We start from the raw sequence: 27,328 nt of genomic DNA, 5'->3' as shown, positions 1-27,328 counted from the left end.
GACCTGATACCGGCTACATCTTGAAACAGAAAGTCCTAAACTGGGAGGATTTTTTTCGCTCTCTCTCTCTCTCTTTCTCTCTCTCTCGCTCTCCCTTTAAAAAGGAATCATATGAGACCTCAGTGGGCTGTACTTTCGGGAGGCATGGGTGTATTATTGGTGCATGGCCTTTTAATGTTGTAGAAATTAGGCAAGGCTGCCAGTCCTCCGACCAATCACCTACCGAGGTGTGGTTCTCGGGGGGCGTGGTCACGATGGAGAGGGCGGTGCTAGAAGCGGAAGTGGGTCTCGGCTGATTTCTCGCTGACAGTCGCTGTCATTCGTCCACGGTCGGTTTCAGGAGAGAGGGCAGCCAAGGAAGCACACAGCAATCGGCTAGCTCTGGAGTAAAGACAGTTAGCGACGAAATAATCCTGAAAATCAAACAAAAAATGAAACCGATCGAATAAGGCTTGTGAAATAACCGCGATCGAATAGATTTCAGTCGTTGCCACGTTAGCAGAGCTCGTTGATTACATAGTTCAGATTAGAGGCAGCAGATAGAGAGCTGTGTCATTGAGCAGGCAGGACACGTCAGGAGAAGGGAGAAAAAAAAGCTGACCGACTGCACTGTACGAGTCGGCTATCAAAAAAAAAAAGCTTTGCCCGACGCACTCGTTTTTTTTCCAAGGACATATCTTTGCTTTTCAAACCGAGGAAAGGATCCCGACAAAGACGTCTCCGAGCTCGAAGGTGGTGATCAGAAGGTGAAAAGACATTTTGTTCGCCCGTATTTTCTGGCTGTCCGGCTAGCTAGCATTAATGCTGACGGTTGGTAGCCTGCTAGCTAGCTAGCTAACGTTAGCAACGGATGGAAATTAGCTGGCCAGCTTAACATGTTAGTTTATTCCAACCGCTGCGCTGTTACTTGTCGTGTAAAAGCGATAATAACCAGCAAAACCCGGTACATTATTTATTGTATGACATTACATTTTGAGGTTGGACTCCACACACCGGTGACAGCTGTCAAACAAGGTCGTGTGTTTCTTTTTTTTTTTCTTTTTTCCTCTAAACGTTAAGACGGTTTTTATTGTCGATAGCATCCAAACGCAATCCGTTTTATTTGGCACGACGGTGGTCCCTCTAAGGTTACACTGCGGCCACCTGACGATCTGTCAGTCGGTCTGTGCGAAGGAGTCGTCTCTCCGCACGCAGATTGTGTCGTCTCTCCACACAGCGGTGTTCCAGCTAGAGATACTGGTGGCTGCCAGCAGCTCAGCTGAACACTTCCAAGCTGGCAACGTCACGCGGTTATAATTAGCAAAAGATGTAATGTCAACCGGTTGGTTTTTTTCAAAATTGCTCGGAGCCATAATAAGGGTAACAGATTGTTCCACGCAAGAATGAGCTCATTCATGACTGTGTGTGTGTGTGATTGTCATGTGTGTGAGCATTCTCTTGAGGTGAGTGAAAACCGAACAAAACGTTTCAAGTCACAAGAAAATTGTTTTATGACCATCACCCAGTTGTTTCCAAATCCCCTGATGTATGGTGCGATGAGAGGGGGCTGACTGCTAACTCGGTGCATGCCATCCTGTGTGCTCTTCTCTCAATAGGACAAACGATCACGGGATAGCTTTTGTGCGTGTGGGGGGGAGAAAACAAATGGGGGATTACGGGTTCGGAGTCCTAGTTCAAAACAACACTGGCAACAAGTCTGCATTCCCAGTTCGAATCCACCCGCATCTGCAGCCCCCACACCACCACCAAAATGTGTCGCAGAGCCCTGCTGCTTTCCTAAACAGCACCACAGCCGCGGGGAATGGCACCACGGGAGGCTCTCCCTGGCTCTTCCCCGCCTCAGCCACCCACAACAGCGTGCAAGACGAAATCCTGGGGGGCCCAGAGAAACCCAAAGCACAGCAGCAACAGGAAATGCAAGAAACGCAAGAAAAGCAGCAGCAGTTGTCCCCTGGGAGTCACCAGGAGGGTGGGGGTGGGATCATTTCAGAACTGGAAAAAGCCCGGTCAGATGACGCCAAGACGGACAACGGCACGTCCGAAGGGAGTAACGGGAAGGAGAAGCAGTTGCGTCTCGAGTCTCCGGTCTTGACGGGCTTCGATTACCACGAGACGTCTGGTCTCGGGGGAACCGGCCCGGTCCAGTCCAGCACAACCTCGTCATCACTTACTGGCTTCAACAACTGGTCGGCCGCCATCCCGCCGGCACCGTCAACCATCATCAACGAGGACGTGAGCTTCTTCAACCCGGCGTCTGCCAACAACGGGGCCCTGCTGTTCCCGAACTTCTCTCACCACGTCAGCCCGGGGTTCGGCGGGAACTTCTCGCCCCAGATCGGACCAGCGGCGGCCCTGTCCCAGCACCACGCCGCTCCCCCGCCACACCCTCACTTCCAACACCCCCACAACCAACACCAGCAGCACCGGCGCTCCCCGGCCTCTCCACACCCTCCACCGCCCTTTCCTCACAGGAATGCGGCTTTCAACCAGTTGCCACATTTGTCCAACAGCCTGAACAAGCCCCCGTCCCCCTGGGGTCCGGCCAGTTACCACAGCACCTCTCCCTCCCCCGGCTCCTCCACCTCCTGGAGTCCTGGCGGAGGCTATGGTAGTGGCAGCGGCAGCTGGGGAGGGTCTCAGGGCAGAGACTATCGCAGAGGGCTGAATGGCGGGATGACCCCCATCAACTCCATCTCTCCCCTGAAGAAGACCTTTCCCAACAACCACGTGGCGTCCCAGAAGTACCCTCGAAACAGTCCCGCGGCTTTCAACCCCAAGTCCTGGATGGACGATGGAGTCGGCCGCAGTGATAACATCTTCCCCTTTCAGGTCAGTTTTTCCCTGCGACGTCATCATTGTACGCGTCATCATCCATTCTGAAATACTATGGAATTAATTTGTCTGTGGTTATAAACCTGTGTGTGTGTGTGTGGTCCCTGAGTGATTAAACGTCAATGTGTAATTTATGTTAGCCGTTGATTATGTTGCAGTATTTATAGTTTCTATTTTTAGGGGTCGGGTATGAATTTGCATGGATGCATTTCTTACAACTCACTCGTCGTGCTCTGCACTTCCACAGCTGTATGTCTCTGATGACTAATGTGGCTCGATTACTGCAGTGGTGTGTGCCACGTATATGAGTTGGGGGGGTTTGGGGAGGCATCATGGCTATAGAGGAAAAGATGGGGGAGAGGGAGGTGAAAATAGGGGTAAAGCAATCCAGGTGCAAGGAGAATGACGGTCTGACTGAGCTGTAAAGAACAATCTAGATACAGCAGTGAGCACACAGACATCATCCTCGGATGTCTTTTCTTTTCCGGCATAAAGCACAACAAAAACGGCTCCATGATACGGTGGATTTATGGCCCTGGCATAATGGGCAATGATTTTTCAGGGTTTCTAATTATTAATCACCCAGATTGTGGCTGCCATAGCCTAGCAACTGGTTTTCTAAATGCCATCCTATTCATAGTGTCATTGTGATACCCGAGTCCACTCACCGTGAATATGGCTTGAATAATCGCGTGGAGAAAAGACGACAATAGGATGGATAGAAACAGGCAAAGGGAGCATGGAGGTAAATTCATTTTATTGATCTAGTGCATGATTGAGGAGGTGGGGCTGGAGAGGGAGGTTGTGAAGTGACCCGATGAAGACTTGTTGAAAAGCTTTACATATTTCTTTCAGAAATTAACTCCAGCAAATTGACTAATCTCTCCAAATTTCAAAAGTGATGCTTTTTGCGACCTTTCCATATGTTCCCGTGTCTCCATTTGTGACCCAATGCACATTTAACCACGGGAGGAATATTATTAACACGCCACAGTTCAGGTCAGAATGTTTCTGAATATGTCTTGACATGTTTCTTTGTCTTAAGAAGTAGACAAGCTCACTTTGTAGCTTCATATAATGTTAGCCAACAGCCCTGTCACGAGGTAGTTACGTAGTTCATATCTGGCCTGTTCTGATATGACCTACAAATGCATGTGCAACAATAGGGAGTCATGTGGTAAAATAATTAGAACATTTTGTCACATAATTTATATAAATAGCAATGCTTAGCAATCAGCTAGCTCTTCTGACAAATTATCTTTCAATCACAATTGTGATTCTGCGTCCAATTTGATCAAGTGAGACTACTTCCTGTTGCATCCCCGTGGCAGATTTTAGCTTAAACATGAATCGCTTCAACTGCAGTATATTACTCTTCACTGTGGATTCATCCGATCAGCCGAAGTTGCCTTGTCCTTCTGCCCTCTATACTGCAAGGGTGGTGTGTGTGTGAGACCAATTTACCAAGAATTGATAATAGGTCGCGGTCATAAAAACCTAATGAAGATTGTTTCAATGAACGAAGATGTGAGTTGACACTTGGTCCCCATTTTGTCTTTTTGCATACAGATAGTGTTGCAACGTCAAAGATGTAACGAGAAACCGCTGTTAAATTATTACACAGGAAACCAAGTGTCAGGTTATTGACCAAAAGCCTTCGAAGTGTGGTTTAGTCTTTACGTTCTGAAGACATTCAGGCAATTTGAATCCCATTTGCATTTGCTGACAAACGGTTCCCAAAATGGTTCTTGTCAGGGCTTGTCCAGATCATGAACTGTTTACAGCACTGATGACACATGATGCCTTACACAAGACCCCCCCCCCCCCCCCCAGGGTTTGGTAAGGAAATACTGTAGCTCCTGTAACGTTGAACTGAAGGGGGGAACTGTTGTCACACTGTTTCACTGCAAGTCCTTTCTTAATGTCTCAATTTTATCACTGACGCAACAGATGAAGGATTCACTTTGACTTTAAGTCACTTTCCTTTTTCAGCCCGTGTGAAATCCACGTTATTCATCACGGCGTTGGTGTCGGGGTACACTTTTGGATCAGATGTTATTGTCACTACATGGCTCCGCGGAGACCAAGCAGATAGATGAATTCCACAAATTAGCTCTTGCTGGAATATTTGGAGTTGGCTGCTGTTCAGAAGACCGAATCACATGTTTAATTAGCAATATGTCGCAGCTGAGGTGTGTTTCAAAAGCTATCACTCTTTGCGCATTAACAGAGTTTGGCATCATCTTGTGACTGCGTTAGGCATCGACTTTATTTTATGTCTGTTTGAGGAAGTGTGTGGATGCAGTTTGAGAGCAAGGCCCTGTGCCATATTTCATCTAAAGTGTTGTGCAGCACCAAGGCACACGCACGCAGAGAGAGAGAGAGACGCTCATATTCCCAACTACAGGCCATTTCATCGTCGCTGATTGACCTAACCTCTCTGGATTGTTGGGGGAAATCGGGGCAACTGGAGAAAACCTACGTACATTTTTCTTTCCATGCTCCCCTAATTTCTCACCGGCAGAAATTCAAGGTCAGCGGTATTCTGTGGTGTACTTTGCTAATTCCTAGTGGTAAATTTGGCCAGGGACCAGATGGAGACTGGTGGTGCCTGAAGGCGAGTGAGCCAGCACAGGATATTGTCTCAGTAAGCTACCAGGGTAACTGCTGGCGACTGCTTCCTCCTCGCTGTTTGTGCAGCTCACATATACTGCAGCCGTATAGAGGGCTGCTATGTGAAAGGCTCCGTATTAAACCACCTTTTCGTGAACAAATATCGCACAACCTGTGGTCCATCCTGAGGATTCGGCCTCCTTTTGTTGAACCCTGTGATTGTCTGAAAGGCAATCGAATCAATAGTGCACCTCCTTCAGGCCAGTAGAACTCGTGCAGGGATTTTCAGGGCGTAGCGCTTAGCATGAGACTTCCATGGGGGGGGAGAGGGGGGGGGGGGGGCCTTGCACCTCAAACCCAGGCATCGAGCTGCAGAGGTTTTCGGCCGCTGCTTCTGGCTTTCGTGACACTGCTGTGAAATGAGAGAAATGTTTTGGAGACTAATGAGCGGCCTGAGCTGTGCTGGCAAGCACCTAACTCCGTTGCTCATACAGCCTCATTGTGTCCTTCTCACACCCTTGACAGACGCTCCGAAACAAGAAGAAAGGGAGCTTGTGTGTATTTGTGTGAGGGCTTGCGTGTGTGTGTGTTTTTTATTTTGTTGGCTTGCATGCGTGCCCATGGGTGCACCAGCCCAAATTAGTTCTGGAATATGTCTTCTGCACATGTGTTTCATCAAAGGAGGGAGACTGCAAGGCAGCGTCTTTGCAAAAGTGTCCTATGCCATGTTGTATTTAGCGTAGCCTTATACCTTTTTCTCAGGGGTGCCCACACCTTTTCATCTCACGGGCTGTGAAATTGAATCTATCCGTTAGTAAGCAAGAATCGCTAAATAGCACCACCACCTATTGGGCACTCCTGCTTTTATATAGAAGGAGTCCGTTCAGTCTAATCCACGAACTGTGGAAATACACCTTTGTCACCCTCCTGTGACCCACGTAATCACACTCTATCTAGCCAGATAGACAGTTCGGGGTATTGAATGTCACAGCAGGCCTTTGAACTACTTTGACCAGGAAGAAACCTCATCGCAAGCATCAAAAGCACAACCTGCTTCCCTTTCCTGCCCTCCTTTCTTCTCTTATGACTTACCTCACTACTTACTTTCTCTCTTCATCACCCCGCTTCTTTCATCTGACATTTTCCCCTTCCCGTCTTTGCTTTTGGCTTCCTCTCTCCCCTCGTTGTCTCTGGGATTTGATTAGATTAAAGGAATGAAACATTGCTTGACCTATGAATAAGGTGTGGAATTGGAGCGTCTTGCTCCTTTGAAAACTTGAAAAGCAGAATGCACCTGTATGTTCGTAAGGTCCTCTGCCCTATTACTTTTTCCAGTCTCCTGCAACTTCCATTTTTCATTAACAAGCCGGCGACATGGAAGATTAATGTTGGACTTGGTCACCCACAGCTTGCTGTATTTAATCATTCTGAGCTTCTATATATGTCATCAAAATATGTTCAAGGTTGCCCTTTCTGTTTTGTGGTGGGCTCAGATTAAAAATTGTCCTTTGCCAGCCATGTTATCCATTGAGTCATTTTAACCTTTTTTTTTTTTTTTCCTCCTTTGTAGTTAGAAATGCAACTACCATCTAGTTGTCTGAAGTCAGGTAGCATTGGCTAAGTTGCATTTCCCCAAATGATTACATCACTACTTTGTCAGTTTCAGCTGATAATATGAGAACACGGATCTACAAGATTTGTTCACCCAGATCCACATTCAAAAATGGTGGCCGGGCTTGGCAGATGCACTTTGCCATGCTGTATAATGCAAATTGATCCTATCATGCAGGTTTTTATTGACGGCCACTGGAAAAAAGAAAAAAGGGGTGTGACTGACCTTACTTATCCATTTAGCTTTAACTAGATTATGGGTGATTACATTCTTCCTGCTTACCCACGTATCCTGAACCTTTATTTCACTGTTCTCTGCAAATATCCTCTATAGTTGCTGCTGGGCTTAGCATGGATACACTTTCTTAGATGCGTATAATGTGAGTAGCACTTCAAAGTCGTGTGTGTGTGCGCGCTCGCGCGTTTGTGCCTTCCCTGCAATTTCCCTGGGATGAATACTTTGATGGTCATCTGGACAGTTGTTGAGAGGGACAAAGGCGTGAATCTGATGATTAATTCCACTCTGCTGCTCAGACACTGCCAAGCACCAGCCTGCCCTCACGTCAGCCTACTGCGTCCGTCCCGGCCACAAAATGAATTCCTGTCGCCCTGAAACGATGCAACGCGTTTACTTTGCAGCACTACATTAGTTAGCTGGCCCTGTAAAGAATAAAGATGCACAATGAAAGCATTTGATTTCTTTTTAAAGCTTTTACTTGCGGCTTATGCTCAGTCGTCATAGTGCATCGCAGAAATAAAGTATGCTGCTACTACATAGCAGCTACTTTGCTGCTACACTTGGCTGTGTTTATCTTGTGTTTTTACGTGCTCGTCTCAGATATATTTGCGTGTAGTGTGTACTTGACACGGTAATCAGATCGTCACTTGTATCTGCTGCCGTTGTCTTTTGAATGTTTGGTTTATTTGACCTTTAGCAATGCCCAAAGTCCACATGAGATGCAGCGGGCGGATATGAGAAAATAGTGCACCTAGTCTGGCCTGTATCCCTGTGTTGATATTTGTTTTGAGGGAGAGAGTGGCCACTCTCGTCTTCGTATGTTCCCTCGGCCGGTGTGGGAACTCTGCGACAGCCAAAACGCTGCTAAAGCGTTGGCTACAGCTGGTGGAGTTCTGGCATCCAACCACGCTCTATGGCTGATCAGATAGTAAAAGGGGCTATCAGATTTTGGGAGCCAGTGTCAACACCAAATGGTAGATGGCAGAGGGGGAGGAGGAGATGCCGGCGCGCCCTGACCGACGGTCATGTGGTTCTCTGACGCAGGGCTGTTTTTCTGAACCCTTTGGCATTCGACCCCTTGTGGACTCTGTGGAGCCTTTCCTTACAAGGTGGTTTTACTTCCAGATTGTTCTCAGCAGACCTTGATCCAAAGCTTTTGTAGCAAGAGCCCGAACTCGTTGCTGGATTCCTGGCTGCTTAGTAGGGAGGTAATGCTCGGATGCGTTTGTTGGAATGACAGTGGTTAATGAAAGGTATGATTGATTGACTATGAATAGGTAACAAACAGGAGTGAAAGGCAGGTCGGGTTAATCTTGTTGTGCGAGGCTCCTCCATCAATGCGGATGTATCTTAGGGACAAATTGGGAGTATTGTTTTCACAGTATCTATGCAAGATACGGTTCCTACAAATAATATTATATAAGTATTTTGTGATGGGTGTTTTTGCCACAGCTGGACTTTCAAATGACTAAGTGGTTGATACACTTGATACGGTGCATTAAGGGGAAAAAAGGTATTTCTGTCGTGACCAGACAGTAGAGACAATGACTCGGCATTCTAGTCACGATGTCCAGCTTATTGGACAACAACTTGTAGCCCAACGAGTCACTGGCTCTGTGCAGCCTGTGAGACTTCTGACGCATCAATGAGGAATATGGACCTATTTTAAAGGTATTTCTGCATTCAAGAATGACTGGAAAAATGAGGAAGACACAGTGGAAGAAATGAGACAGTCGACAATGTGGTGGGGACTTAAAGCACCAGCTATAGATGTAAACAAAGAGGACATGAATGTTCTAGTGTGTCTTCCACGGCATTGTCCACCTGAAGTGCTGTTGGAAGGACGCCAAAATAGTTTATCAGAATTGCAGAACAGCTCGTTGGTGGAGCTGGCACTTGGAGCGTGCATTGTAGTTGTGTGTTCTCACACATATTTCTTTGTATACAAACATCTCCAGTATGGTTGGTATGTTTGTAGGTGACAAGGCTGTGACTCATGAATGGCCATGGCTCCTTCTTTTGTGTCCTGATGGTTTTACTGTTCACTTCATTATGCGACTTAGGTCAATGAGTACATTTTAGAGCTCAGTTAAGTTTTCAAGTAACTGCAGTTACGCGCAAGAACTACTTGAAGAGGGGAATTGTGGTTAGGTCCACTCGCTTAACGGTCAGACCAAGATGCCATTAACATGGGCGCTCCGGTCTGCTCGACTGAAAACAACATTGGTGGATTTTTCAGCCAAAAATAGAACACTGAATTATTTTTAATAAGGCTTATCCAACTTCTTTTTATCTCAAATTCGCAGAATATATTATTGCATCACTGAGATTCCACTCATGTGAAACTAGGGCTCACTGCTAATTTGTTTGTCACTCCCTCTATTTTGCCGATGAATAAAGTGCCAGAGTCGAGGATCGGACAAAATGAGTTGACGCAAACTAAACAAGGCTTTGTGGGTTTTTTTTTCTTTTAAAGGCAAAGCTGTGAAAGTGTCTGGCTGCTCCCCATTCTTCATTTTGTTTATAGTTAATAGTGTTAGTCTCCTACTTGAGGGCGATCTGCATTAACCAAAATCAACCAATCGTCTGTTTGTCAACTGTTAAGACTTTTTTAATTTGCTTGTCTTTGTTGCAGGTAAAAAATCAATGATGTTTCTCCTCCGTCTCTCCTCTCTTTAGGAGCGCACCAGGTCATTTGACAGCTTCAACATGAACACGCTGGAGAGCTCCCTCATCGACATCATGAGGGCGGAGCAGGACACCCTGAAAGGTAAAGATGTCCGACTGCAGCTATTAACTCTCCGGTGTTCACTTTACACGCTGTAGACAGCAGGGATGTAACGGAGAGGAGCAGACGGGATGTGTCGTGGAGAAAAGGCTTTCCTCGATTTAATTTGCTGATAATCTATAAGCAATTTGTCTAATGCCATACTAGTGCATTTTCCTGGTTAAGCTGGTGTATTTTTAGCAACATGTGTTGCATGTATGACACAATTTGCAAAGTCGGTGCAAAAATATTTTGCCACGGTAATGTGTTAACTCATTTTAATTAGTTAATAAATTGCTAAATTAAAAATAAACTTTAGAACAATGATTAAACCTCCAAAGATATTTTCAATAGATTGCAGAGTTTGAGAAAGATTGATATCAAATCGCACATATATTTTATATAACCCTTCTGTTTGCACCCAGTGTTATATAAAAAATACAATGAAATCTAAACTTACCCTACTTTTATTTTTCAATAAACATCAAACATATGAGCTTGAGGTCTACTCAAGGTGCAACTACTCATTCGCAATTTAATTCTAATTATTAACAGAAAAGTTTCACTTCCTCCACTGATCGTGTTTAGACATCGAGTCGTATTTAGATGTAGTGTTAAACAGTAAAAAGCGAGGTCAACTCACACCCCCACGCTACTTTTCTCTCCTTCTCACACTGAATAAAAAAAAAAAATCCTCACTCTGAGAGTGAGTCCGACCCGGTTTTTCCTGCATTTTGAGAAGCAGACGCAGAGCGACTGCAGCGCTGATGGAAGCTCGGGCTTTGTATTTAAGAAGGGATTTGTGTGAGAGATGGAAGGACTCCCACTGATCTGAAGTTGTGGGCTATCATTAGTTTTTTAATGATCGCAGCTGCAAAGCCTCCGTTTTTTAAGGATTATAAAAAAAAAAAAACAGGACTCACGGCGGTCTCTGTCCAAACAGTCTGTCCCCTCTGGGACACACGCTAATGCATCTTAGTCTTACCTGTAGTGTGAAGTTGTTGCTCTAGTAACGAGTCAAACACAATTAACACATTTCCGACATATAGCCAGTAAAAGTATTACGTTATGTACATAAGTTATGTGCGTTTTTTTTTTCTCCAATAGCTAAGGAGCTAAGATGGAGGCACGTGCTGTTTGTTAAACACATGTCAGAGCATAAGAGCCAGAGCCTGTTCCCGTAGCTTGTAGGACCAGTTCTGGTAGTGAATGATTGCAAGGAAACACCTCTATTACAAGGCTTTAGTGGTATTTAAAGGATGTGAGAGTAGACTAGAACAGTTTTATATTTCCTTTTACTTCAATAAAGTATAATGGGCTCAACAGATATTATCTATGAAGGACATTTTCCGTTTGCAGTCTGCATTTTCCAGTTGGCTGTTAACTGTTAAACATTTTAAACGGTTATTGTGGATTACTCCTGGTACCTGGTTTAATCAAATAAAATGTATATAATCCCCTGTATTCTTCAAAGAAAGGAGTAACCCAGTAAATCCCACATACCAGTTTCACCACCAGATTAAAACGATGAGCACCAACGCGCCAGTATCGCCGTGCACTCCTCCCAGCATCACCCACCGGGCTCAGCGACGTCCAGCTGGGATTTAATGTTCCACTGTCAAACCTGAGTAAATCTTCTGTCAATATTAACAGTGGAAGACTGGAAGGCTACCTTATAAGCCACGTTCTGGGGTGTTAGCTGCAGCCTTGCTGGCACAGATCCCCGAGAGTGAATTAGATCTGAGAGCTCTTCAACTACTCGTTTTCTTCATTAGGATTTGAACTATGAGGGCTTCTTAAATGATGAGGTGTTGTTGACCTGACGCGTTTTAGCTGATTGTGAGGGGGGTAGCGGAAGAGGACAGCTGATCTTTCTTCAGCCATCCTCTTCACATCGGTTCATATTCAGTGCCCCATTCTTTACCGCTTTCCCATGGTGCATCATGCCGTATCAGCCTATACTCTTAGAGCCCTTGGCCTGCTACAAAATGTGATCTTTACTCCTTTCTTTCATAATTATAGTCTAAACTTGTCGGCCGCTATGCCAAGTGTAGCAGTGACTCAAGTGAGTCCTTCCTTTCTTTTTTTTCTTTTCTTTTTTCTTGCAGCAGAGTAAAAAGAGAAACATAATTACAGAAAACTTTCTTCAGCACAGACTCCTCGCTTCCTCCTGCACTCTATCACATGCATGCAAACTAAGATATAATCACAGAGAGCATGCATATTTGTATATGTTTACAAGCAGCAAGCACATTTAAATACACAACCAAAGCACAAGTCTCTCATCCCAGCAGAGCACGTCGAACAAAGCCAACGCGATGAAGAAAGGCGACACAAAATGTCTACAGTAGAAGTGGCTTTGATTCCTTTCCAGCATTGTCCTGACTGACAGAAAGGACTCCTCTGTTCAACCAACCAACCAACACACACACACACACACACACACCACTGTGTTGTGTGAACATGCATGCCTGTGTTTAAACTGTTGCTGCACTGTACATGCACGTTGCTGGCCACCTTCAAATAAGGTTCAGGGAGCGGGCACATCGAGCCCCGTGGACGCCCAGGGACGGGGTGTGCTTACATGCCCGTGCACTTCCTCAGAGACTATTAACCTCTCAGTATGACGGGCTGTGCCCAGGTGGACTTTGATTACGGCGCATAGGCCACTTGAAGTCATTTAGAGTGAGAGTTTGACTAAAGCAAGCGCTTCGTAGGAAAGGTGAGCTTGTGTGTTGATGCTCGTATTGCCATGATGAATATGCCTAAATGTACGGCAAGCTGTAGTGTAGCGTAAGCTGAAGCCACGGGTGGGCCGTCCTGGTTTCTGTAGTCTAGTCCTAGTTGTGTGTGTGTGTGTGTGTGTGTGTGTGTGTGTGTGTGCGCACCTCCTCCACTGATTACTGTGGGACTCAATGAGCGGGGTGTGGGGGAGGGACCAGCAGAGTTCCGCGTGGCGTCGGAATGCACCAATCACAGGGTGGTTCGTTCGCGTACAACAATGGTCGCACTATTTCAGCTCTTTCATCTCATTATCCCTGAGCAGCATGCGGGCCTTGCATAACTTTGAAGCTTGTTTGGCATCATAACATGTATCTCTGTGTGTGTGTGTGTGTGTGTGTGTGTGGGTTCAATGGCTCAAAGCAAAACGTATGGCATGTGGCTCAGAGAAAGCGAGAGTGAGGCACAAAGAGGGAATTGGGGGTTGATTAGGAGAAGGGGAAATGGTTGGTGTCACACAGGTGCCTAATATGACCGGAATATTTCCCACATTGTGTGCAGAATTGTTCAAAAATTGCCCATGAGGGGAGAAAGTAAATCTCTGCACATGCAGCAGTAATCGCTAGCATTATCCCATGATCCCAACCATTTGTCAAATTACAAACTACCTAACTAAGAGTGCTGCAGTATTTACTCAGAGGTAAAATGTGTGTGTTCTCTCTCTCTCTCTCTCCCTGTGCAGGTCGTCTGGGATTCCCCCATCCAGGAGTAGACAACCCTTTACCCCTCAATGGTACGTATGGCAGCCAAGTCAGGTTCTCAAGGGCCCAACTGAAATCTGTAAAACGTATTTGATGACATTTCAATTCATACAAGGGGCTATCACGATTCAAATAGTGTTTGAATCTATCTCTCAACCATTAAATTGAACATACAGACCCACCCAACAAATTCAATCAACTGCCGTTCTGTTGATGACCCTTTGCCTAGTTATTCATTTCTGCCAGATCTTTTCCTTTCACCGTGTCCCTCAGATCCATCAGGTCCTTATGAATTGATTTCATGTTCCAACTGTTGCCTACTGGCCATGTTTGGTTTTGGCTCTTTTGTTGTATAGGCCGGGTCACAATCATTTACATTCTGAAGCTGAATTATACACCAAGATGTGTTCCTGCATCATTTGAGGCGAGAGTTGGCCAATGCCGTAACATAATCTTTATGCATGTTTGATCATAGCTGTCTCTAGCTGGACAGTTTGATCTCATGAGCAGTGGTTGATTCTTATGTTTTACATTGCCTGATGCAAACTACTAGGCGTGGCCCCTCATTTTTTTTAATCCAAGTTTGAGGCTTTTGCACAGAAGAAAGGAACGCCTAAACCTCGTATAAAAACCTAAAAACTACTGAATAATATCCGGCAACTCCCTTTGACATGCCACAGTTTCCACATTGTGGGTTTATTATTCAGTTCCATCTCCTTTGCCGTGGTACACTCCCATTCTCTTCATCATTATGTAATTGTGTTGCTGTAGCGTTTGTCTCCTGGTCTCGGGCCAGGATGTAAAACATGCGAGGCCACTAGCTCCTTCACAAGATCGCTGGGTCACATGGCGAGATCACATGGTCGGGAGCTGTCATCAAGCCCCGAGACAGATGGTGCCAGCGGATAGGAGGTTGCGCACCAGTACCACTCAGTCTCTCCGTCTCGCTGTCTCATAAGCGTACACAGATTGCAGTCCTCGTTATTTTGATTCTCTCACTCTCATTTTCTCTCCTCCGCCCACTGTGTCATCTATCTATAATCTATTTCTCTCTCTCTCTATCACACACACAACATGCACCCATACACCTTTTTAAAGCCCTCTCTGCCCTTTCAATCTGTTCTCCTATTTCTCTCTGCCCTCTCTCTCTCTTTCTTTGACCTCCCCCCCAGAGTTAATGTCCATCTGGGTTAGACAGTCCACTGAGGGGATTATTGCTCATGTGTTCTGGCCACTTCATCCTCTCCTTTTCTTTACAGTTTTAGATGGCACAAGGCTTCAATCTCTCAAGTGTCCACATTTTAAGTTGTTTCATTTTGGGCTCATGGACCTGTAAAATCTGCCAACAGAGTGTTACCTTTTGCATTTATGTCTTAACAGAATTATTTAAAAAAATAAACCGTACTCGAAATCACTTTTTTTAGCACACTTAGATTGGAAGCTGTATATAAGAAGCCATGGTGCCTTGATTTGATTTTTGCTTTAACTTGTTGGTTACGCCTTCGTAATCAATTCTACCTATTTCATTTGATTTATGTTGCAAGAAGGTTTACCTCAAACACACACTTCCATCCCTCTCCATTATACATTGAGATAATATTCTTGTGTTGACACGATCAAGCTGACTTTCTTCCCTTCAGTGTTTTTCTACAGATTTTCAGAACCTAGACTTTGTACTCTTGTTTTAGTAGTCTAGTGTTAACTGGTATGGTGACAGTTATTATCACTCACATCTGACAGAAGGCAGACAATGAAGCATCTCGATTTGTCATGAAGCACCTGGCACTTTTATTGTTTTAGTGTATATTGCATCTCTTAATAATCACCCTCTTTGATCTTTGTTCTTATTCCATACGCAGCCAGGAATTATAGCAGGAGACGAGGTAAAATATATAATCATGCGCATATTATGTCCAGCCTATATCCACTCTCCCAGTCTTGTTCTGTTGACCGAAGCTGCTGTTTGTATTAGTTATAGGGCGTTGGTTTTCACATATATTATACTTCAAAATGTTTTGAATGGGCTTTGTACAAGTACCGTGACATATTCATCTGCATGGTTGTTGTGTTGTCATAAGCTTGTGAAATGATCTTTTACATCTATTATTTTTTGAAACACACAAGTTGTCATATTTACTCACACAGCAGCAGAAGCAAAGACACATGGGCAGACACAGGGCTTGACACACACACACACACACACACACACACACACACACACACACACACACACACACACACACAGACTAAATCACTCGTGCCCACCCGCACAGTACATACTGTAAGCTGAGGTCAGGTTGTATAGGAGCAGGAATAGGCTTGGTCTCTACACACGGCCTGCAGGCACGGCCCTCTCTGAAACCACGCCGACTCTTTGTTTGTTACAGAGGACCAGCACCCATTTTCGGTCCTTCATACATGTAGTACCTAAACAAGTGACATTTTGTTTATTTCCCACTTTATGTTAGTAAATTTCTTATGTTAGTGGTTGAGAAAACACCTGCAACAGTTCACTCTCACCAGAGGGCGTAAAAGGCTCTAATGTTCTAATACTTCCTTGGAAACGTGCGTTGCATGCTACTACTTTGCCTAAACTATGTGGTAGGTGAGGTTTGATCAAGGCCATAGGAAAGATTTTGTTTATTTGTCTTCCACACAGCACAGAGTGACCATGTCCCTGAACCTTTACACCAACTGCTCCCCTCAGGAAATAAACTTTTCCTCTTCTTTCTCTCTCTCCCTCCCCCTCCCTTTCTCTCAGGCCACTCCTCTCTCTTCCCAATGGAGGATGGTTTCCCTGACGACGACCGCGGCGAACAGGGTCTCGCAGGCCTGGGCTCTCCACACTGCTTTCCACACCAGAATGGAGAGCGTGTCGAACGTTACTCACGCAAGGTCTTCGTGGGAGGACTGCCCCCGGACATCGATGAAGGTAAACTAGTTGCATTAACCATCAAAGGGATGTCAGTTTTTTGAGCGAGATGGGGAACTTGAGGGAAAGTTCTACCGTTATACCTGTAACAAAAGCATCCTAATTTACATTATTAATGACTACGTGTCATTCATTCTGTCTGCCTCCTTTCAGATGAGATAACCGCCAGTTTCCGGCGTTTTGGACACCTGTTTGTGGACTGGCCTCACAAAGCGGAGAGCAAGTCCTACTTTCCACCCAAAGGTCTGTTCAATTAATTCCGTGCCATTTCGTCTCACGGCCGAGTGTTAACAGCGACACTCTTTTTGAAATTCATCAGTTCTAACTCCCGAATGATTTTATTACTCGAAGAGGTTCTAGTAGCATGGATTCTCCAGTCCAGCATTGATGCCCTTGCATCTGACCTACCACTGTTCACATGAGTGCAGTGTGGCTTCGTCTTAAGGCTATTATCTGAAGCCTTTCATAACCATGTGTGGACCGTTTGTTCCTTTCTCCGTCTGTTTGCCAAAGCTGACGCCTTCCTGCTGCGAACGCAGAATGCTGCGATCAGTCACAGTAATGTTTGTGCTGAATTCCAGCACAACTCTTTGCCGGTACGTCTTGTCCCGAGCAGTCCGAATAACCCGGCTGTACTCTGTGCAGGCTACGCCTTCCTGCTCTTCCAGGATGAGAGCTCAGTGCAGGCTTTGATTGATGCCTGCATCGAAGAGGACGGCAAGCTGTACCTCTGTGTGTCCAGCCCCACCATCAAGGACAAGCCGGTCAGTACCAGCGTGCACACACACACACACACACACAATCCGCGCAAACCTTAATGCTCTGGGTTATGAGGATGACTTTTACTCCACTTTACAACCAGATTGTACTAAACCTTGCTGTAACCTGTTGGCTTCGGGTGTGACAGGTCCAGATCCGCCCGTGGAACCTGAACGACAGTGACTTTGTGATGGATGGATCTCAGCCTCTGGACCCGAGGAAAACCATCTTTGTGGGAGGTGTCCCTCGTCCGCTCCGTGCAGGTACCCCTCCCTTTCTACTAAACTACTACTTTCCTGGTGTATCGGCGACAAATCATTGTTCAAGTAGCCGTCCTTCATTTCAACCGTGGAAGTGGCAGCTGTAAACAGAATGTGACTTCCTCTAAGACTCTGGAATGTGATCAGCTTGTGTTCATAATAAACATGAGACCTGCTAAGAGGGTTAAAGTGAGTCACTGTGCGCTGAAATCGGCTTTGACCTTCAGTGGTTTGGTCGGAAAGTACCCCGTGTGGCACACTGTGACTCTTACATATGTTTTTGTCCTGATAGCAACGTCATGAGCACTGCACTTTGTGTTTCCTGCGCCGCTGGTAGTTTTTGTTGTTGACTTTTTTCGCTTTAATTATGGAAATGACCATGGTCATACATCCCTTATGTATGACCATGTCTTATGTGTGTAAGATATTTGCATTAAAAAAATATCATGTTTGTTCCATTATGGAAGTTATACAAGTAAAACTTGATCTCCTCTTGTTTGTTAGCTGCTGATAGGAAACACCCAATAAAGACCTCGAGGTAGTGTTGTGCGTTGTTCAGCTAGTTGATGTAGTTTTTATTCTTTGCAGTGGAGCTGGCCATGATCATGGACCGTCTGTATGGGGGTGTTTGCTACGCTGGCATCGACACAGACCCCGAGCTGAAGTACCCCAAGGGAGCAGGGCGGGTCGCCTTCTCTAATCAGCAGAGCTACATTGCTGCTATCAGTGCTCGCTTTGTACAGCTGCAGCACGGCGAAATCGATAAACGGGTGAGTGGAAAGAAAAGAGCGTGGTGTTTTTCTGTCTCTCTTCTCCCGCCCTCGTCGTTCTTCATCCGTCTCCCCGTTTCACCTTACTTCCTGTTCTGTGTGTCTCTCTCACTCGCCTCGCCTATCCCCCCTTTCTGAGTTATGCTAGAGAGAACGCCTTACTAGAGTTTGTGAAATGCAGCACCGCATGCATAATATCTTTGCTTATTAGTGGAGAATGTGTTGGGAGGAAGTACATTTTGCATAATTCACTTTGGTCATTAATCCAAGCTTCAAGAAGAGATCTTCTCACCAATTAAAATCCAATTCAACCGAAGTGTCTACCACTGCGTAGGGGAACAGTGCCACAAAACACTGTTGTTGGGTTTTGAATGAAAATCAACAAACAATTGTTGTACAACAATTTTTATATTAGAATGCAATTGCGAAAATGCCATATCAATAGAATGGCACAGAAACTACAAAACAGACATGTCTTACTCACCATTGGCTTGAATCCTTATTTAAATACAAAGGAAGTGCTATGTTGCTGTTAGGTTTCCATAAATATTAGAAAAAACTTATCAAGCTCTCCAGACTTGAGGTCTACACACTCCCTTTTCATTTGGTATACATGAAGCGGATTCATGGTAGTTTGTCTTACGATTGCATGGCTTTACATATGTTGCGGTGTTGTAATCTCATTTAAGTGTGTTTTGATGGACCACCAGTAAGACGGGGAGGCACAACAGCGGTTTGCATTGAGGCTGCTTACACATAATAAGAGCAACTTTTGCTAAACATTTCTTTGTATTTCATTAACTCATTCAACTCCCAATAATAATCTAACATTAAAGACCTCATTAGATAGCGCTTGTGTTTTTGTTACCCTCCGAACATTTGACTATATTCTGTTGGTTTATCCACCAGAGCTGGGAGGGATTTGTTCAGTAACATGCCAACATAAATTGCCTGTATATGAAAACCAAACAAATATAGCTTGAATGGCCAAGTCGACATTGAATAATAGAAAGCACCGAGATGTCCTTTTTAGGATGTATTTGTGCAGAAGGGTCCTTGTACGGCAATGTGACCAAGGTCGTGTATTTGAGATCTGTTCATTCTTTCCATTGTTCAGTGCCTGATAATCACCGGGTAAAACTTTCAATGGGCCTGTATGGGATTCTTTGATGGCTCGCGTTAAACAATAACCAGTGCCTGCTCAAAGCATTACACAAGTCCACCAGTTCAAATGAATTCGGGCTTTTGGTTGAATGTATTGTACTATTCTATGTGGAATTAGTCATCGTCTGGTGGTTTTCCTGAGGCGAATGTGTTAAGGCCTTCATCACCACCTCCTTTGTAGTACTGCCCTCTAGTGTCTCCATATCGTAATGTGCTGCTGGAAGACAAAAACTGCTCAATGCTTCCAGGGTCACCCCTTAAAATGTGTAAAAGCAATGATGTCTATCTCAACAAAGAGTATTCACTTAAGATTTCATGGTGAAAAATCACATACCTCACATTGGCCTGATTAAAACCAGCTGTTAAGTGGATGGAGGTCCACCCGCACACAGTAGTTGGAGGCTCAGGGCATTGCAGGGAGGCTTTCTGTCCACCCTCCAACGTTGACGGTAAGCATTTTTCTCAGAAGGCAGTGCAGTCCTTCGGTGATTTAAAACCTGTCTCTCCAAAGCACAGGGTTGGTTTTGAGTGGCATGCGTGCTGTCAGATTATTTTATGAAACCACTGCATCAACATTAAAAATGGATCCCTCTCTGGTCCATTATAACTGCTGCTGTTGCTTTGCTGACAAACATCTGGCAGAGAGAGGATTTCATTATCAAACCTTCTGCATGGAGTTAGAAATAACCTCACTAAGTCGATATGATCCCGCCCCCTCCGATTGCAGGTGGAAGTGAAGCCATACGTGCTGGACGACCAGCTGTGCGACGAGTGCCAGGGGACTCGCTGCGGCGGGAAGTTCGCGCCGTTCTTCTGCGCCAACGTCACCTGTCTGCAGTACTACTGCGAGTACTGCTGGGCGGCGATCCACTCGCGCGCCGGCCGTGAGTTCCACAAGCCCCTGGTGAAGGAGGGGGGCGACCGGCCCCGCCACATCTCCTTCCGCTGGAACTGAGCGGGCGACAGCGGGGGAGGCAGCAGGAGGGCAGGTAGTGCAGGAGGCGCAAGTCGTTGTACAAATAAATGCACTTTTCTGTTGCTGGTTCCTTTCTGTTCCAATTTCACTGAACCTTTTTCCTAATTTTTTTTAAGTTAATATATATCTATATTTTGAAGATAGAAAAGAAAAACTGGAATTATATCCAAATATGTCCAGCAAGGAAAAAAGATGTGTAACATAATTTTATTTATGCGTTTGATTTTTTAAAAGTATTTTTATTAGTTCTCAAAAAAATACATATATAGGAAGTTTGAAGTTTGATATGGTACTCTGCTATTCAATTGGCAATTTTTTTCTAAACTATGTATTTGATTTTAATTTTGATACGAGAGGCCCCAAACCAATACACTTCTTTTGACATTTGATTGACTTCTTTTGTAGCAGAGCTGTTGCTTGTTTTGTGAGTCTCCAGAGGCTATTTATTTCTGAGATGTGTGATAAAGTTCTGTATTCATACAAGAGGCTCCAGAACAAATGTGGATTGAAAAAAGGTGTTGCTAAAGAAGAGTGCACTTATTTCCAATTGTAAAGAGTGCAGATACGCTATATGAGACCCTTAGTAGTTAACCAAAGCTGAATCTTGAATTAACTTTGAAAAACAGAAGGGGCCCACTGCAGAATGAAATTATTATTTTCCCTCCCATATCAAAATGTTTCAACCTTTCTTTTTATGAGTTCCAACATCATTTTGATGTTACTTGAAAATCGCAACAAAATTTTAGCAACACATATTTGGGTTCCGATCTCCATTTTGACATGCAAAAACTAATACCTCAAACTCCGCTGCTAACGTGCCGAATACAGTTAAAAAGAAAGGAAAAAAAAAAAAAAAGCACGAAAGATAAAGCATTATTACCTGCTTGTGTTCTCCTTTCCTTTTAGAACTATAATCAAAGGGAAGTGATGCAACAGGCAGAGCGTGATGTGACTGGCAACGTTTTGTACTCGCTTGCTTCATCACCTCCTTATTTTTATATTCAAACCCAGGGTTGTGCTAGGGGCCGAAGCAGAGCGCCACGCAGTGTGTCAGGGGAATGTATGGTACAGGGCGGCTACACACAGGCCTACTGGTAGAGACACAAGTCCGAGCCCAAACTCCCCCCACACCCCCCACCCCCCCCCCCCCAACCCCACTCCTCCTCCTCATGTCCGCCTGCGACCTCCGCTGCTAGCTAGCAGCTAATAAAGGGGCGGGCCTCACGGATCTAACCCCCGTGCTTCTGTGTCTGTAGGGGATTAGATCCAGATCTTTCAGGACTGCAGTTATGGTAACGCCTAGAGAGAAGGCTGCTTAGTGGCCATCTTTGTTGCAGTTTCTAGCGGGGGCTACCGCTTAGCAGGAAATGCCTGTCCCTTTTTGTTAGTTTTTAATTGTGCTTTTTTTTTACGCTTTTGTGCAATTCTCCCCAGTCTTTAATGGAAAAGTTCTACTTTGCATCTGAGAGTCGGCTACATTTAAAGAAAGAAGCTATTGACAGTCCGTCTGATCTCCTGATCGTCACGGCGGGGGGGGGGGGGGGGGGGGGGGCGGCGCCCTTTTGGCGCAACCTTCATCCGTTCTGCGGCTAAGCTAATCCTACTCAGCATCCAGTGTTTTTGAAGCATAAATGAAGATAGTCTCTGCAGTGTGCTCTACTACTACACACTTGTGACCCACATGCAGTTTGCTCTTGCTAACAGTCGGTTGTGCCCCGTGGTTTTTTGGGAACCAAAGATGGCTGTGCGGTAGTGGGTCATACTGTAGCTCATTTCTTATTTAGGTCTTTATTCTGATTATCTTTTCATTTCTTTTAAGGATGTTTTCTCATTTATATTTTTTCAATTCAGTCACTACTACCCAGTTTTGCTCAACTGTCAAGCCCAGCAAACCAAAGATTGGCCTTGAACATAATATATATATATATTTGACCGTGCAGTCAAGACACATTAGAACACATTTTAAAAGAAACACAGGGCTTCTAAACACGTGCACACACACACACACGCGCGCACACACACTAACACACAAGGCCTCATAACTCAATATGAAGGTGCATGCTGGTAGGCACAGTGCTTTTTATCGCAAATAGGCCTGTGGAAAGTTTAACAAAGTGCACATTCACACAGCAGAAGTAAAACTAATCCTTACATTTGTTTGACTAGCCGAGAATTTAAATATGTCAGGGAGTTAGTGCAGAAACTTGATAATACACACTAGTGAGATACATATCCTCATCTTGCCGTTGTTGCACCAGTTTTGCACTCTGGACATTAGTTTTTGAGGTTGTGATCGGTGAGCATTTTAAAAGTTAAAACACTTTGTGAAGAATTTGCTGTCAAATGAGTCAAAAAAAAAAATTATTTTATACATGGCCTGCTGATTTTTGGTACAGTGTTTTCTAGCTAAATTATTTTGTCATGCACATATAAACATTTATTATGCACTACTTTTCTAAATATTTTTTCTTTTTCCAACAGTCATTTTAGGCACATTTTTCACAAATGGGGAAACTCCTTTTTGCAATACCTCAATTTTTCACATTGTGAAAGGTAGCTTTTGTACTTTTGTTACTGAGAGATCTGCATATACAGAAATGTTCATTTTACGAAAAAAAGTTGGGTGATTTCAATATATATTATTTTCAATTATGCTTTTTATACATTTCAGTGCTGAGGAAACTTTACAACTAAGTGCGTACTTCTGTTGATGCGGCTTCAGATCTGCAGAGAAGAGACCAAAGTGTATTGCTCTCTTGGTCTTAGCTTTTTGTACACTAGATAATTCCAGTCAATCTGATCGATTACAGCATGGCGAGAATAATAAAAAAAAAACAAAAAAACAGTTGTAATTTGAAATTGATGTTAATGTCTCTAAACATGGCTATACTAGTTGGACAATGGCAACTTCTGTCTTGGTTTCCTCTCCATAGATGGATTATAACTTAATATAAGGAGAATGCAAAATTTGGTTCACGCTTAACGCTGAATCTCGTATCACAAGAATGGATGTTTGGTGTTTAGATATTTTAATATTTAAAAAAAAAAAGTATATATATATATTCTTGAACTTGCCAACTAGCACCTATCGTAATCCTTAGCATGCATGACAAAAAAAGAGAAAATGACAAGTACATGAATTAGCTATTAAAATTAATTGTTGTGGTGTGCACCAAATGTTTCTCAACTGTTAAGTTGTTAAGGACACCCCAAACCCGCTCTGACATCACCCCCCCCCCCCCCCCCCCCCACACCCTCCCCCTCCCCACGGGTTGATCTCCTCGATTCCCCATTTGCAGACGTCCGCAGGATGTATGTGACAGAAATAAGACGAGAAACAAGGCAAAACGTAACTTACAATCCATTCGGCAGTGCGGGACTTTGAGCATCCTTCTAGAAACACTGTTTTTGAATGACTTGAGAACTCATTCCCGCTGTCTGGGGTGATCTTATATAGACCTATCTGGAGGAAGGGGAGCTTAAAGACTTGAATGTGGTAAATGTTGCAAGTTAACTTCAAGTTGTTATGTGCAATACTTCTTTTGAACCTTTTTCCAGATAAAGACTCTTTGCAATGTAATTCTTTAATGCCATTTTTAATTGCAGACATTTAATTAAAGAAGATGTTAATATGTTTTTCACAGTCATTTTCTACTGTTATTGTAATCCTTTTCATGCTGGTGTTTGTAAAAAAAAAAAAAGAAAAGAAATCAAACTATTTGTACTAATATAAATAATTGAAGTTATTTTTAAAACATTAAAGGTTTTGTGCTCATTTGCTTTGTTTATTTTAAGCTACTGTGATTGATTGCATTGTAATTATTAGGTCAACAATGTATTTAGCCGTTTATTGGTATATTTTTAATTGGAATGTATAATTGATTTTTATAATTTTGATCAGATTTTTGTTATATTTTTGAGGTGAAGCTTTTAATATGTTAAAGTGTCTAGTTTTTACTAATTGCTATATTGTGCTCCACAATATATGGTTCACATTTTCTGAAGGAAAATAAATATTTAAATATTTGTCTGTTAATGTTACTTAATGGCAAGATTTCAATAGTTTTTAACTGTATGGGAAGGTTGTTGTATTTATTAATAGCATTTTTTACTTAAGATATCACCTTAATTTTTATTGTCATTTCACTTTATAAGTTCCTATTTTTGTATTTTCCTTTCTAATTAAGTTATGTAATACGGATATGTCCATATTTCTAGGAGTTGGTCTGTAGAAGTGCTAGTGAAACGAAAAAGAAAAATCTAATGTTATTTAATTGTTTGCAGCCAACTATTTATAACAGTATGCATAATTTTTAAATATTTGTAATGTGAAATGTTGAATGAAATAAATCTTAACTGTGATGAAAAGATGTGCCTGGTGTGCTTATTCTTATTACAGTTGCTTTGGTACATTTGCAAAACACTACGTGCATTTCTTAAAACAATTTGTACACATAGTAGAATACCGTGAATTCAGTCTCTGGCTGAAAATCCTTCTTTCTTCTCTCAAGACAATATCCGTATCAGTGAACATCACGGTGCATCAGAAGGATGAGTCCTTGTGTCCTTGTGTGTCAGACAGTCTATAAATGCCTGGTCTAGTTGTTGGTATAACATTGTACTTCTGTTCTGATGTAAATTATGGCTAAAGTTTTGATGAAAAATATTGTAAATTGTAAGTTACACCTCAGTGTTTGTGGGAGACTGATTTACACATGACACATTTACAGTCAGTACTGTTGTTGACAGACTATGTCATTGTGAGCAGTCTTCACCTCCTGATGTTCCTGTCTGTTGGGCCACGGATTCTCATCCACATCACAACGAATACATTCTCTTTTAAAGTGTCTTATCCAGCCCCTGCTGTGATGTCATCACACGCGGTGTATGTGGCTGGTGTTCATGTACCTTCCATCTCCAGGCTGACAACCATTCCTCAATGGGGTTAAAGAATGGGGAGTAGAGTGAGAGATACTCCCATCAGCATCCTGCTGTGGGTCGCAAACCATTGCGTGATGATGTTGGAGCGATGGAAGCTGACATTAAGTCCCAAACTATCAGGTACTTTGGCAAGTTGTGTGCAATCTGACCGCTCTCTGGTTCAGGGATGAGGTCCCTGTAAAGAGTGTGTAGAAAGGTGACAAGACGCGCTCTGTGTGGCCTAATAATGTTTCATTACACGTCATTTAGCTGCTTTTTATCACTCTTCTTCCTCCTCTTCCTCTTCTTCTCTCTGGCTGTTGACCCCGTCCAATTCCTCGTCCTTCCATCATCAGACACTGTAACATCCTGTTGTGCTGCAACATAAGCAATTGCTATTCTAGGAAAAAGCAGATAATTGTACAAAATCAATTGCATGGATTTACCAAAGCATTTGCTACTTGTTCAAAGAAATGAGAAACTGCTTTGTTGATGTGCACAAGTGACACAATGATGTGAAGATTGAACAGGTCGTTTTGAGAATTTAAATTTTGATCTGAGAAATGTACCAAGAGAAAAATCTTGGGTTCAACAGAGGAAACAGAAAAGCAAGACTTCCACCACAGACACAGGTTCTCAGGACTTGAAGGTTTGAATCTTTTTTTGACTGTTGACTAAATATTGCTTTTCAAAATACTACGTTAATAATGTATTCAACATGACACACTATACATACATACTAGATTACAGTAAAACCTTTTCACGACCTTTTCGGATTAAACGCTGTCGCTATTGGGAGATCAGTGACTTCCACGTATTCCTGCCCTTCATCTCCGTTTAATCTCTGGTGCCCAAAGAGGCCTCGCAGCTCAGCAGCCTCCGGATCACAGGCGTTCTGACAGCTCGGATCAGTGTGTAAATGTAACGGGCATCTTCCACGCCATCGTCTGAACCCAGGCAGAGTTTGATGCCGATGTCTTCCCACGCGTGTGACGGTTTTAGGATGCAAGTCCCCGTGCAGCCGCCTTTCACTTTGAGTGAAAGTGTGGCGTTACATCTTCACCGGTGCTCTGAGGCCGGACACCTCGTCCGGGTGCGTGGGTCCGTTCTTCATCATTGAGGTGGATTAACAGTTCATGTACAATCTACTTCACCTTTACTCCCTTTTAACAGGATTGTACTGTGTGTGTAGCACCGCCCCGCAGCCTGAAGCACGGCACTGACCTAGATAGAAGAACTGTCTGTGTATTGATTTAAATGTTTCTGCTATTGATCCAACTCTTTGTTTTGAATTGTCTTACTTTAATTTAACCTTTTTTTTAATAGCTTCTAATTGTAAAATGTGGAATATCTTGAAGTATACCTGTAGTTCTTGTAATGCTTTTTGTAACATAATTATTTCCTTTAAGTTCTGAAAATTGCTCATCAGCAAGTTGCAATTTGCCAAAATCTTTACACGAAGTTGGTAAATTCTCCCATTTCAGTACTTAGAACATAGACACCTTGTTTTATTGAGGTGGTTATTGGTTAGTTAAAGATTTCAGTTGAAGCAGAACCGAAGAGCAACGGATGCAGTGTCGTACGGTCAGAATATTTCTTTACTTTAAGGTAAAAATACTTCAGTAAAGATCTACAATGGATGGACGCAGTATTTTCTCATACCATCGATCTCACACAGGCTCAGACGATTGTGCAAAGACCTGCAGCACGTTTGTGCTCTCGCATACAGCCAACAGTTAATTTGGGATTTGCAGTCTGATCTCATCCGATTGGGTGACAAAATGAAGTCAAAATCTTGCTTCGCTTTATGCATTTTAGCCTTAATTCAAAACATAGATTGGACAAGATGAACTCTGCTTTAAACAATGTAGCCAAATGACCATATTGAGTTAGCAGCTGATCAGTAATCACTCCTGCTGCTGACTTACAGTAATAGCTGCTGCCAAGTTGCTCCCTCTGATAATGTCAGGTAATCCTTACAAGCTAATGAACCGCCAAGTAGGA

The 27,328-nt window shown here is 43.6% G+C and overlaps 1 protein-coding gene across 2 annotated transcripts; it reads left to right on the top strand.

The window, feature by feature from the left end:
* Positions 1 to 297: 297 nt before the first annotated feature.
* cpeb4b (cytoplasmic polyadenylation element binding protein 4b) lies at positions 298 to 24,772 on the top strand. Of its 2 annotated transcripts, XM_037466735.2 has the most exons (11): positions 298 to 746; positions 1,596 to 2,829; positions 9,974 to 10,064; positions 13,525 to 13,575; positions 15,403 to 15,426; positions 16,305 to 16,475; positions 16,629 to 16,718; positions 17,121 to 17,239; positions 17,383 to 17,497; positions 18,083 to 18,264; positions 20,156 to 24,772. In XM_037466735.2, exons 2-11 carry the CDS (start codon positions 1,645 to 1,647, stop codon positions 20,381 to 20,383), a joined length of 2,256 nt encoding a protein of 751 aa, XP_037322632.2. In that variant the 5' UTR covers positions 298 to 746; positions 1,596 to 1,644; the 3' UTR covers positions 20,384 to 24,772. The 2 variants fall into 2 exon arrangements, with proteins under 2 accessions (XP_037322632.2, XP_037322633.2); XM_037466736.2 differs by lacking the exon at positions 15,403 to 15,426.
* Positions 24,773 to 27,328: the final 2,556 nt, after the last annotated feature.

This window comes from Pungitius pungitius, chromosome 16 (genome assembly GCF_949316345.1).
Source record: "Pungitius pungitius chromosome 16, fPunPun2.1, whole genome shotgun sequence".
NCBI classification, from domain to species: domain Eukaryota; kingdom Metazoa; phylum Chordata; class Actinopteri; order Perciformes; family Gasterosteidae; genus Pungitius; species Pungitius pungitius.
This window is presented reverse-complemented; position numbering and strand designations above follow the sequence as displayed.

Coding starts and splice junctions, on each gene's coding strand:
- cpeb4b (XM_037466735.2), top strand. CDS start 1,645: ATGGGGGATTACGGGTTCGGAGTCCTAGTTCAAAACAACACTGGCAAC. Junction 17,498..18,082: donor CCCTCGTCCGCTCCGTGCAG/GTACCCCTCCCT, acceptor TATTCTTTGCAG/TGGAGCTGGCCATGATCATG. Junction 18,265..20,155: donor ACGGCGAAATCGATAAACGG/GTGAGTGGAAAG, acceptor CTCCGATTGCAG/GTGGAAGTGAAGCCATACGT.